This window comes from Bos mutus, chromosome 3 (assembly GCF_027580195.1).
Source record: "Bos mutus isolate GX-2022 chromosome 3, NWIPB_WYAK_1.1, whole genome shotgun sequence".
Lineage (NCBI taxonomy): Eukaryota > Metazoa > Chordata > Mammalia > Artiodactyla > Bovidae > Bos > Bos mutus.
The window spans coordinates 32,176,260-32,188,777 of NC_091619.1; the positions used below are offsets into that span (position 1 = coordinate 32,176,260).

At 46.3% G+C, this 12,518-nt stretch overlaps 1 protein-coding gene across 1 annotated transcript; it reads right to left on the minus strand.

Moving 5' to 3' along the window:
• Positions 1–1,626: 1,626 nt before the first annotated feature.
• On the minus strand, positions 1,627–12,174 carry LOC102282708 (glutathione S-transferase Mu 1). The gene is given in 9 exon segments (XM_005891297.3): positions 1,627–2,161; positions 9,546–9,656; positions 9,744–9,839; positions 10,586–10,686; positions 10,785–10,811; positions 10,814–10,865; positions 11,168–11,232; positions 11,639–11,714; positions 12,020–12,174. Coding segments are annotated over 9 exon segments (654 nt in total). The 5' UTR covers positions 12,056–12,174; the 3' UTR covers positions 1,627–2,071.
• Positions 12,175–12,518: the final 344 nt, after the last annotated feature.

A 12,518-nucleotide genomic window follows, 5' to 3' on the forward strand; every position in this document is an offset into this window, starting at 1 on the left:
GAACAAAGATAGTGGAAGTGATGGAATTCCAGTTGAGCTATTTCAAATCCTGGAAGATGATGCTGTGAAAGTGCTGCACTCAATATGCCAGCAAATCTGGAAAACTCAGCAGTGGCCACAGGACTGGAAAAGGTCAGTTCTCATTCCAATCCCAAAGAAAGGTAATGCCAAAGAATGCTCAAACCACTGCACAATTGCACTCATCTCACACACTGGTAAAGTAATGCTCAAAATTCTCCAAGCCAGGCTTCACCAATACATGAACTGTGAACTTCCAGATGTTCAAGCTGGTTTTAGAAAAGGCAGAGGAACCAGAGATAAAATGACTCTTGAGAGTCCCTTGGACTGCAAGGAGATCCAACCAATCCATTCTAAAGGAGATCAGTCCTTGTTGTTCTTTGGAAGGAATGATGCTAAAGCTGAAACTCCAATACTTTGGCCACCTCATGCGAAGAATTGACTCATTGGAAAAGACCCTGATGCTGGGAGGGATTGGGGGCAGGAGGAAAGGGGGACGACAGAGGATGAGATGGCTGGATGGCATCACTGACTCGATGGACGTGAGTCTGGGTGAACTCCGGGAGTTGGTGATGGACAGGGAGGCCTGGCGTGCTGCAATTCACGGATCGCAAAGAGTTGGACACGACTGAGCAACTGAACTGAACTGAATTGAATGGCTTTCCCCTAGACCTATAGATTTCAAATCTTCTGATGTTGATTCTTTATCTTAAGTGGCTCAAGAAACTATATAGTGCTGAATCGCTTCAGTTGAGTCTGACTCTTTGTGACCCCATGGACTGTAGCCTGTTAGGCTCCTCTGTTCATGAGATTCTCCAGGCAAAGATACTGAAGTGGGTTGCCATGCCCTCCTCCAGCGGATCATCCCGACCCAAGGATCGAACCCTGCATCTCTTACATCTCCTGCATTGGCAGGTGGGTTCTTTACCACTAGTACCACCTGGAAGCCAGGTACCTATATGCAGAGCCCTAAATCCATAAAATGGCTGTAGAGTTTCCCAGGGTTTTAACTAGAGATACTTCTTTCACGTTTCCAACCATTATTGAACATTTACTGTGTGCAAGGTAGTATAATAGATGTGAGATATAAAGTCAAATAAGAAATGGATTCTCTCCTCAATGTCTTTATGACCAAGTTAGAGAAAGAACAAGTTAAACAATGATTATAATACACTGGAAGCAAATGTTATTGATATATGTTGTAAGAACACAGATGAAGAGTATCTAAAGCAGAGAAAACTTCCAGGAGAAGGTGACAGAGTGAATCCACCAGGATCCCACACCATCAGTAGACTACTCAGACGTCCCCAGCACCCAAGAGCCCCCTGAACCATGACACAGCTACACATACTACAAGCTGAAAGGAGGCAGCCCATGAATGCTGAATTAAAGAGGAAACCAGGCACAGAAGGGCCTCGCTTCTGTAGACACCTCATGCTAAGAAACAGAGGTGCATGAAGTGGAGATAGAAATGAACAAGCAATAGTATAATCCCACCTGTGCCCGACTTCCCACCACACGCCCATCCATGCGGCCCTGCAGAGCACAACACACCCAACATAGTTGGTCATGACTCCAGGAAGCCAGGAGGGAATAAGACAAGACACAGCATGTGTGATAAAGCTTTACTGGGGATCAGACAGGCTGGGCAGGAACCACACTGGGAAGCACAGACTTCACACCAGGCCAGGTCTGGTCTTCAGGGCAATATTGGCAGCTCAGAACAAAGCTCCATGGGCCAGGGATCTGGCTGGGCTCCTCACAGCAGAAGCAACCATGGAAGGGAAGGATAGTCTGGGTGGCTTTAGTGCAGGAGGGATAATGTGGGGTGGGGGAGGACCTTTGCTTAAAAAAAAAAAAAAAAGAAAAAAAAAAGTGGGAAACTGAAATAAAGGATGGCTGGAAAGGAGGGGGTGGGAGGGAGATAAGGGGGCCAAGGAAGCATCTAGAGTGAACAGAAGGAGAATGAAAAAGACAGATGGTTCCGCGGGCAGGAAGGTCCACTTGGTCTCCAAGGCACTGGCTCCTCACGCCCATCTCCTGGTTGCGGGCACTACTTGTTGCCCCACACAGCAAGCTTCAGGAACAGAGGGCCTGGGAGGAAGCGGCTGGACTTCATGTAGGCAGAGATCTTCTTCAGGCCCTGAGGGTGGGAAAAAGGTCAGGCTTCAGGTCTGCTGCCCCACTACAGTTCATGCAGGTCTCCCTAAGTTTGGAACCTAGATATAGCCCTTCCGTGTGGAGTCAAATATTGGGACAAAATACCATCCTCCTGGTGTCCCCAACTCTGGAAAGTTAACTCTTTCAATTATCTGTAATTCAAGTGATATCTTGATAAAACAGGACATTTGGAGACTCCACCCAGGGCTTGTTGCTGGAGATGATGACATAGGTTCAGAATCCCTAAATGACTTCCCTGTAATATGGGTTCTACTGAGACCATTTATCAGATGGGAGACTGAGGCACACAGAGGATAAGCACCTCCCTCGTGCTCACACTGCACGAGGTGCTCACACTGCATAAGTAATATGGCTAGAATGCAGCCTGCTCGCTCTCCCTCTCAATTCTGAGGTCTCTCTGCTGCACCCCCTTCCTCACAGCTGAAAAAAAAAACAAAAAACAAAAAACAAGGAGACTCACTCATCATCCACTTATACAAACAGTTAAGTGACCAGTCCTGGCAGTTGCCCACCAACAGTGTGCCCGTAGGGGAATTCAGGATGGGAAAAAACAGATGAAACATTCTCTGTTTTGGATACACAGTCCCTAGAGAGTTACAATGCATCTAAAGAAGCACTCTAATCAACCTAGGTTTGTATAGTTTTCTACGCAGAGTAAAGCACTAAAATCAGCAACTTGAGATCCCTAGCTTTTGGTAATTAGCAGTAATCTTTACCAAGACGTATAATTGATTACTCCTATTTCCCAGACCTCCTCCTCCACCTCCTGAAAGCAGTTTCCCAGAAATATCTGAGATATCTGAGAGGGTGTCTCCTAGCACACAGGTCTCCAAATAAAAGGGAAACTCATGCTCTTACATTGTGTGGGCTTTGTTTCCAGTGGACAGTTATAGTGACCACAAAGGAGTTCAGATGAGACTTCTTACTGGTATTGGAACCTTACAAGGAGCTGGAGCCTTGGTACCAGCAAGGCCCCTTGTGCCGGTCCACCTCTGTATGTGATCATATGAATTTAGGTGAATCTCTCATGATCTCAGATTTACCATCTTGGTTGACAATCCTGAGTTTTCTTTAGTGGTACATGAAAAAGCTTCCTGTCATCTCATTTTAGAGATACTGAGAAAGTACCCAGCTGAGACACTGGGAAGGTTCAGGTTGGGTGGGAAGGTTCAGGTTGGGTGCGTAGGTCAGGGACTGGTTGGTGTCCTTCCTTGGATTGACTAATTTACCAGAGTTGGCCGGAATATAGTGTAGATACCACATGAGATCTCTTAGCTCCATAGATAAGGGACAGAGCTCCTCCTGGCCAAGCAAGGCTTTTTCAGGCAATTGAGAAAACTTGCAGGAGTGGTGGAGGCAAGTCCTCATACCACACAGCAATCCCATAGGGAATCCCACTTTTTAAAGAAACTTGCTCATCCAGGGACACACACAAAAGGTTTGGCCAACCTGTGTTCCCAATGCCCACGGTGTTTTCAGACTGTCTGAGACATATCAAAGACCTGAAATGACTACAGGGTGACAACGAGCAGAGTTAAGCTCACAAGTAGCAGAAGGGCCCACCAGACACACTTATCAAAAGAAATTTACCCTGACAAACATACTGTGAAATGGGAAACAAAGCTTTATAAACAAAAGAAAGAGGGGTGACAGATTGCCAACCTGAGATTGACACTACAGGCAGGTTCAGGTACATTACATATGGAGTTTACACTTGCAAATACTTACTTAATTGGGGAAACTATACCAAAGGAGATCTCATCCTAAAAATGGTCAAAGAAGGGTTCTTTGACACTCAAAATTAGGGGGTTTTTGTGTACACAGCTAGAGGAATGGGTTTTAAAATCAAACAGACTGAATGATTTAGAAGGCCTGGTAAAATTGGGATTACTTTGGCCAAAAAAAGTTTTGTTTTCAAATTCTGACCTTAAGGAAACAAAAGTCCTTCTAGGAAGAACTTGCGTCATCTCCCTGTAGCTTTGAGACATAAAAGTTCTACCTCATCTTCTTAGGCATCTTCCAGTGCACTTTGAAAGCTTAGTCTCTCTGATCGTGAAGGTACACATACGGTGTATGGCTGGCAGCAAGTTGCACAGACTGTGATTCCAAGAGTCTTTTTGTCCAGCTATGCTAGCATTAGCTCAATGTGTCATTAGAGGTCCCACTTCATAAAGGGTCTTTGTTGTTTCAACCCTCCTTGTGTCTCCCTGTACAACAAAGGCCTTTCCTTTCTTAGACTATATTTGTGAGTAAACTTCCTGGTTCTTGAGAAGGCTGCATCCTTTGCACTCTCTTATGGGCATTCCTCTTGCCTCTTATTGGTTTGAATTATAACTAAGAATTATAATAATGGATCCTTTAAACTGGGAAACCTACTAAATTGGTAAATTTTTAGAGATCTCTCACTGAAAACAGTTGTTTAGCTGGTCCCTATGGAAAAATCAAACTAAAGGGTGGATACACAGATATATAATGGTGGCTAACCTTAAGAACTTCCTTAGTTTCAAACCCATCAACCAACCAACAAAAATTGTTCCTAGAGCTTTATTTATGGTCTCAGCTTCCCCTCAATGGATCTTACAGATGCTAATAAAAACAAAAGAATAACTAAAGTTAATTAGGTTAATTAACAAGGGAATAGTTACAAGCTGAAGGGAAAGTCAAGTGAGCTCTTCCTACAAAGTAGAAATTTTAAAGGGACTGGTTCCAATAGGATGAAAATATTTAGATGGCTATTAAGAGGTATGATAACTGAAACAGACTTTGATGGCATGAAATTAAAGATTTTGATCCAGCACTACCAAAAAAGATGTTTTGGATGGGCCAAAAAGACCTTTTATCAGTCCCCTTAAATGTTAAAGAGACCCAACAAATCCACTCTATTTACCCTAGTGTAGGAAAATTTTAAAGGCAAGAAAGTAGAAAAATTCACCAGCAATTGCTCAGGGCAATATGCCAAACAATCCAATAAAGATGGACAAAAAAAGCCTGGGTCCCTTGGCTCAACCCCTCACTGGGGACAGAACTGGGTAAAATGGCCAGGGAATAAAAGGGAAAGTTTCTGGGACTCCTTATAAGACCAAGACTTGTTAACAGGATCCTTACAAGGGCTATGGTTAAAGGTAAAATATTAATAGTTGATAGAATTGAGATGAAAGTTTATTTGTTATGGGGAAGAACAAATCTGCCTCAATGTTGGATCTGTTTTTTTTTTTTTTAAGATTTGTATCTTTTTTTTTCGGCTGCACTGGGTCTTCATTATGAGCCTGGGCTTTCCCTAGTTCCAGCCAGTGAGGGCTACTCTTCATTATGATGCAGTCTTCTCATTGCAGTAGCTTCTCTTGTGGTGGTGCACAGACTCCAGGTGCGTGGGCTTCAGTAGGTAGTTGCAGCACATAGACTAGTAGCTGTGGCTTTCAGGCCTTAGAGCCAGGCTCATTAGTTGTGCAGGCTTAGTTGCGCTGCATCATGTGGAATCTTCCCAGAACAAGGATTGAACCCATGTCCCCTGCATTGACAGGCAGATTCTTATCCATTGTACCAACAGAGAAGTCTAGATCTGTTTCTTTTACTTTAAACTTTGTTTCCCATTGCTTTTGTTCACTAAAAGGATACCCTCCATACATAATGGCCTGCCCTGGGGAACCTGCCCCTCTGCCTGAATGTTAAACCAAAGTGCCCTTATTCAGGACCTGTCCACCTGTGGATGGCTACAGGAAGGAAAAAATTAATATATCCCCTCCCCAAGGCTGGCAATTCCAGGAGATATTTGCAAGATTAATGACCTTTTTACTTTACTTCCTCACCTCCCCCATTTCTGTTCTATAAAAGAACCTGGCATCCAGACCCTGATAAGATGGTTATTTTGAGACATTAGTCTGCCATCTTCTCAGTCTGTACCTTGTCTCTCAGATGATTGGCCTGTTGTGCAGCAAGCAGACTAAACTTGGACTCAGTAACATACTAAAAAGTGGTGTATTTGAACAGGCTTTATGTAAGATGGTTATATCTCTTTTACCTGATTATACTGTGGGGATATACAAACATGTCTCACTGGGGAATGCTCCCCTGCCTGGCATAAGACACCGCATATAATGTGCCTCTCAGGCAATGTTAATTAAATATAACAGAGGAAACCAACAGGGTTACCTGAGCCCACACACCATAAGGTTAAAATTACAATCTAATATTCAGGGCCTAATAAAAGCAATACTGGAGTTTGGTTTGGGGGTTTTGTTTGGTTGGTTGGTTTTGTTTTTGACCAAGGGTAAACTGGTCTGAGTTTGACTTGTGCATTCAGAAAGAGGGCCTTCTGCAAACATTTGAAGACACAATACACTGATCCCTAAAGTTCTAGAATAGATCTTTTGATTTCCAGTTTAGTTGGAAATTTTCCTACTGATATAAAAAACCAAAATTTAAAAAAAAGGTAGTTGGTCAAATCAATCTTTTGATATCATTTAGGTAGCAGCCCAGTTCTTCAGGGAATTGAAAGCAACTGTGTCTTGCAAATCGCCACAAATCAGAGGACTTCCCTGGTGGTCCAGTTGTTAGGAATCTGCCTTCCAGTGCAGTGAAGGCAGTTCAATTCCTGGTCAAGGAACTAAGATCCCACATGCCCCGGGGCAACTACGCCCGCACACCACAGAGCCCATGTGCTCTGGAGCCCACGCAGCACACGCAGAAGCAGCCTGAGCACCACAGTGGAAGACCCCACACGACACAACTAACACCAAGGTAGCCAAAAAAATTCTGTATTTTAAAAAATCTCTTCACATCAGATATGTAAATATAGCACACAATGACCTGAGACTAAGCATGATTAACTTAATAAGATAGAATCTAACACCAAAGGGAAAAAATAACAGAAAAGAGGTGTTTTTAAATTCAAACAACTGGAAAGGCTCCTTCACGCAAAATCTAATTTACAGCCTTTTAAAGGATTTGTCAAGAATGAAGGACTTCCCTGGTGGTCCGGTGGTTGAGAATCTGCCTGCCAAATCAGGGGACGTGGGTACAATCCCTGGTCTGGGAAGATTTCACATGCCCCGGGGCAACTGAGCCTATGCTCTACAGCCTGAGAGCCACAAGTACTGAACCTCAAGTGCCTGGAATCTGGTGCTCTGCAACAAGAAACCGAGCTCCCTGCAACTAGAGAAAGCCCAGGCCCAGCAACGAAGACCCAGCCCAGCCAAAAATAAATCAATAACTTTTTAAAGTTTATGAAAATAAAAGACTGAATGCAAATCTTATATCGTTTCCATGAACAGCAAAAAGCCTGAAGATATTCCCTCCTAACTGGTATAGAAAGGGGTATGCTTCAATCTACTGCAGTCAACCACAGACAATCCACCCTGAGATTTCAGGATGAAGAAAACCAGGATGAAACATTCTGTGTTTTAGACAGGGGGGCCCCAGAGAGTTAGGATGCATCTCAAAAAAAGAATTTTCATGACTCCAGATTTACCCATCTTCCCACACAGAGAAAAGCACTAAGATCATTAACTTGAGATGTTTGTTTTTCAATAATTAGCATTAATCTTTTACCAAGATGCATGCTTGACTATATGTATATCCCAGCCAAAAATTCATATACCTACTGTCTCCTACCCTACATCTTCAGAGCTCTATGGGAAGCTGTCTCCTGGGTTCCAAACAAAATTGAAGGTCTCCAAGTAAAGTCAAAACTCACTGTTCTTAAGTGGTGTCAAATGTTTCTCCATTGACATCTCTTCATAGGAGTATTTGTTCCTCTCATCAAGCAAAAAATAATCTCTTCCTCAGAAAAGGCTCCTAGTTCACAGGGTTTGCCCACAGAGGGATGAAGGCCTAGCAAAGCAAAAGGGCTCAGAAAGTGGCCAGGCAACATAAAGAAGAGACCACATTTCACCCTATTACTCAGCAAAACATGGATCAAACATGATAGGAGGGTGTGGAGCAGTAAGCCTAGCTCAGGCCAGACTCTAATTATTCCACTTAAAAGACACAGACCAACTGCCTGGCATGGGACCTGAGTCCACTCTCACTTGGCCCCAACCTACATCCTCAGTCCTGCCAGAGCCAACCAGACAGTGAGACACTCAGGTGTACCTGTGCACCATTTTCCCAAGACAGACAGTGCCCAAGAGCTCCCAGGACTCCAAGATCTAGGGCTGCCTGTGCCCTACAGCCCAGGGCCCAACAGGCCACACTGCAGGCCACGTCTGTCCCCATCCTGCCTGCTGGGCAGTCACCCCAGCTCTTGCAAAATTCTCAAGGCAACAAGCCTTAGACCAAAACCAGAGCTGAAGAGAACTAGCTGAGAAAGCAAATTTCATGATGGGGAGTAGGAATACGAAACAGATTGTAGGCCAAAACACCGAGTGGACAACAGCTTCAAATTCCCATATCTGTCACAAAGCAGACTCTGTTGCTCTCCAGTTGGGTGAATGATGAGCTGGGAGGTGAGTTCAGGCTGTGCTCCTCCAGAACCAAGGTGGCTCCACCCACACCACACAGCTCAAGGTTCCTATAGTTCTCCAGCTGCACTGAGCCCAAGAGGCTGGGTGCCAGGGCTGCATGACTTCTGTATCCCACTTGTGCCTGACACAGTGTCTCATACAGGGGAGAGGATCAGATCAGAGAATGTGACTTAAAATGAATGTACTATTGCATCTCTGAGATGGAATCTGGAGTTAACATGAAGGAAAAAGGGACTGGAGATGAGGAGTAAAGGAACTGCCCACCATAAGAGGTGTCAAGCTGAAATCCTTGCACAGGACACCTCTGTATGCACCCAAATCCCAGCACCAACTACAGCCCTGAGAATCTCAGAACAACAGGTGGAGGCTCAATTGCTGCAGAGCCCTGTGGAGATCAGGAGAATATATTGTCTGTGTTTTTAGAACTTGATATCATTCCTACTGTGTCTCATTCTACTAATGCCAGCTGCATACCATCTCCTGAATATTCTGCTTCCTACACACTTTCCAGAACTCTGAACCCAGACAATAAAAGGACCTGAGCTTTTCATTTCAGTACAGGAGATGGACAGCCACTGACTGCTGCCCATAGAAGCCAGACAGTCTAACTAGGAGACCAGCACAGCCTGTACTGGTTGTGTGACCGTCAGAAATTACTTATCCTTTCAGCTTAATTCCTTATCTGTAAAATGGAGAGGATAATTGTTCCACATGTAGGAATGTTATAAAGATTAAATGTGACACAATACACATCAGTAACTGAGGAGAGATTCTGGCAAACAAAATTCTCCATAAACGCTAGTCTTCATTGTAGTCCCAACTAGGAAATCAGGGAGAATAAGGGAGAGAAGAAAGACGTAAATACAAGGGGTTCAGGAGAATCACCTCAAAACGAGAAATGAAGTCTTTCAGGTTTGGGAATGCGTCCAGGCACTTGGGCTCAAATATGCGGTGCATGTCAAGGACATCGTAAACCAGGAAATCCACATAGGTGAGCTGCAGGAAGACAAAGCATGAATGCGGACTGAACTCTGAACCTGGGGAAAATGACAGTTATCCTGCCCCCAAAGCCGTCCAACTCACCTTGTTCCCTGCAAACCAAGGCCTCTTCCCCAGAAACTCTGAGAACAGCTTGATTTTTTCAGGGATCTCCTTCAAGAAACCAGGCTTCAGTTTCTCCTGAGACACAAAACAGCTGTCACCACCCTCACACACAGACTTCCCGGCACAGAGCAGTCCTCCTGGCAGAGAGCAGTCCTCCCAGGGCTGTGTCTGATCCCAGCCATCAGGTGAGCAGTCATGTCCCTTGACTGTACGTGAGTCAGGGTCCAGGGCCAATTCAACCCACCTGTGTTCACTAGACTCCTATGGGAACCATCTCCCATCTGTGAGAGACTGTGGGAAGGCAAAGGGCAAAACACACTGTTCCCGGACCTGTCACCACTCAGCTCCAGACACCTGCCCTGGGTCAGACCAGCAGTGCTGTGAGACCTGGCGGAGCTTGGTCCTCAGACCTCAGGCTGATCAACACTAAAATGATTAGGAAAGAAGTCCTACATTCCAGTGTGGGAGACAGGAATGGTGTGGACGCCTGAGCAGTTTCTGGACAGCTGGAGAGAACTGGAAGCTGAAAGGAAGGAGGGAGAGGAAGAAAGCCTAACCCTGGGCTGCCCACTGGACACATGTGTTTAGGCCTTAGATGTGGAGAGGAGGTGCTGGGGTAAGGAGGAAAATATCCTGTCTAGGAAGTGAATTTCCATCCAGGAGAAGCTGGACTCTTCTTAAGATTGGTGGGAACTGAATCAGAGTTTCCAAGAAAATGTCTTGGTGGATAAGTAGCTCTAAGGAAGTAAAAATCTAAAAGACCAGTAGATGAGATCATGACAAGCGTCTCACATCCTGTCCCCCCAAGAGAGAGGACTCACAAAGTCAGGGCTGTAGCAGATCCTGGCCATGGCAAAGCGGACATCCATAACCTGGTTCTCCAGAATGTCCACACGAATCATCTCCTCCTCTGTCTCCCCACCTGTAGCCACACAACAGAGACTCAACCTCAGTATCCCCTCCAGCCCAACCCAGGGCATGACGACCTGCGCCCCTGCCCCCAACCCCAGACCCACTCACACATGTTGTGCTTGCGAGCGATGTACGAAGGATGGCGTTGCTCTGGGTGAGCTTGTGAGTCCCATCAATTAAGTAGGGCAGCTCGAAGAACAACAGGGTCTGGTTATTTGGGCCACCAGACTCCCCTGTACTCCCTCCATTGACCAAAGGGCAGAGATGAAACCTGGCATTCACAGAGCCTAAATACTGTGGTGGGCACTAAATAATATGCTGCAAAATGGAGGGATGAGCTGGGACACAGTATCATGGAAGGGCAAGGGAGAGAACCAGGAAGCTGAGAGACGGAGCAGAAGGCACCTGTTCCTGAAACCTCTAAGCCAGGAAAGGAGATGGATGGAGACACTGTCCACTCCCCCTCCCAGCACCCCAGCCCCTGCACCTACATTGGGGAAGTCCAGGCCCAGCTTGAATTTTTCATTCAGCCACTGGCTTCTGTCATAGTCAGGAGCTGAGAAAAAGAAGATGCAGTGAAACAACCTCCCAGGAATCCAACCCTCCTTCCCGGGGGGACCGACCAAGGAATCAGAGGCAAGACCCCCTGAACTGGTGGATATGGACTCTGAACTGAATTCTAATCTCACATGGAGCTTTGGAGGAAAGCACACATAGAAAGATTTGAAACCTACCTGAGATGAGGCTTACAGAGAGCTAATGCAAGCACTAAGCAGAGCCCAAGGGGCTCTCATGTCCTGCTTTGGAGGACAGCTGCACCCTCAAAGGGTTTGGGAAGGGGAAAGTCCCTTTTCCAGCTGGTGGAGTTTAAGGGATGGGAGCAACAAGGCAGAACATGGGTTGCTTGGCAACAAATCAATATGAGTTGAGCAGAAGTTAGAATAGAAGAAGGATTTCATTACCATCTCCTACCGAGTACTGCCTCTCCTCATAGTTTGTGTCTGTGTACTCCAGGAGAAGGCGGATGGCATGGGCCAGCTGGGAGAGACGGTGGGACAGAGGGCAGACGTCAGTCTTGACTGCAAAACTCTCACTGTTCCAGGTCACTTCCACACCTCCAACTCCCTCAGCACCATCACCTGCACCAGCCCACCCACGCCACACACACACACATGCCAACAACCAGATAAGATGATCGGGGTGAGGGGAGAGGGGCTCCGCTATAGCAAGTCCTATGGAAGTTTCTGGTTTGAACCGGCCTCAGCCTTGCAGCATTTTCCCAGGGGGGCGCAGCATTTCCCTACCCGCCTCCACCTTCCCCGCCCTGGGGGACCCCAGCTCACCCCGCGGATGTCCCAGTAACCCAGGATCATGGGCATGGTGCAGGTTATGACGCTCAGAAAGGAGAAGCTCCAGTGCACTTGGGCTTGAAACTTTTGAATCCGGGAGAAAGCGGGCCCGGAAGCACCCGCCCGTCTTCTCGGCCCCGCCCCCAGCCCAGCCCCTGTCTCAGCCCCCGGCCGGCAGAGCAGGGTCTACTCTGTCTCAGCAGATTTCTCTGGAAGCCAATCTCTGGGCACCTAGAGATCAAAGGCCGCCGAGGTCGGGCTCTCCTGGTTTCCGACCCCAGGGAGACGTCAGCTAACCGGTGGAGTTGCCAGTGCCCTCGGGAAACAAGCCTGAATTATAACATTAAATCGGCCCGTGTTACAGGAAGATAAGAACCCCAGGCAGTCCTAACGCTCCCCCATGACTTATTAATATAACCCATGATAGCTGCGGTCTTACAGAACAGACCATCGGTGCGATAGAAAGAGGTGAGGAGGCAGAGAAAGGAAATGT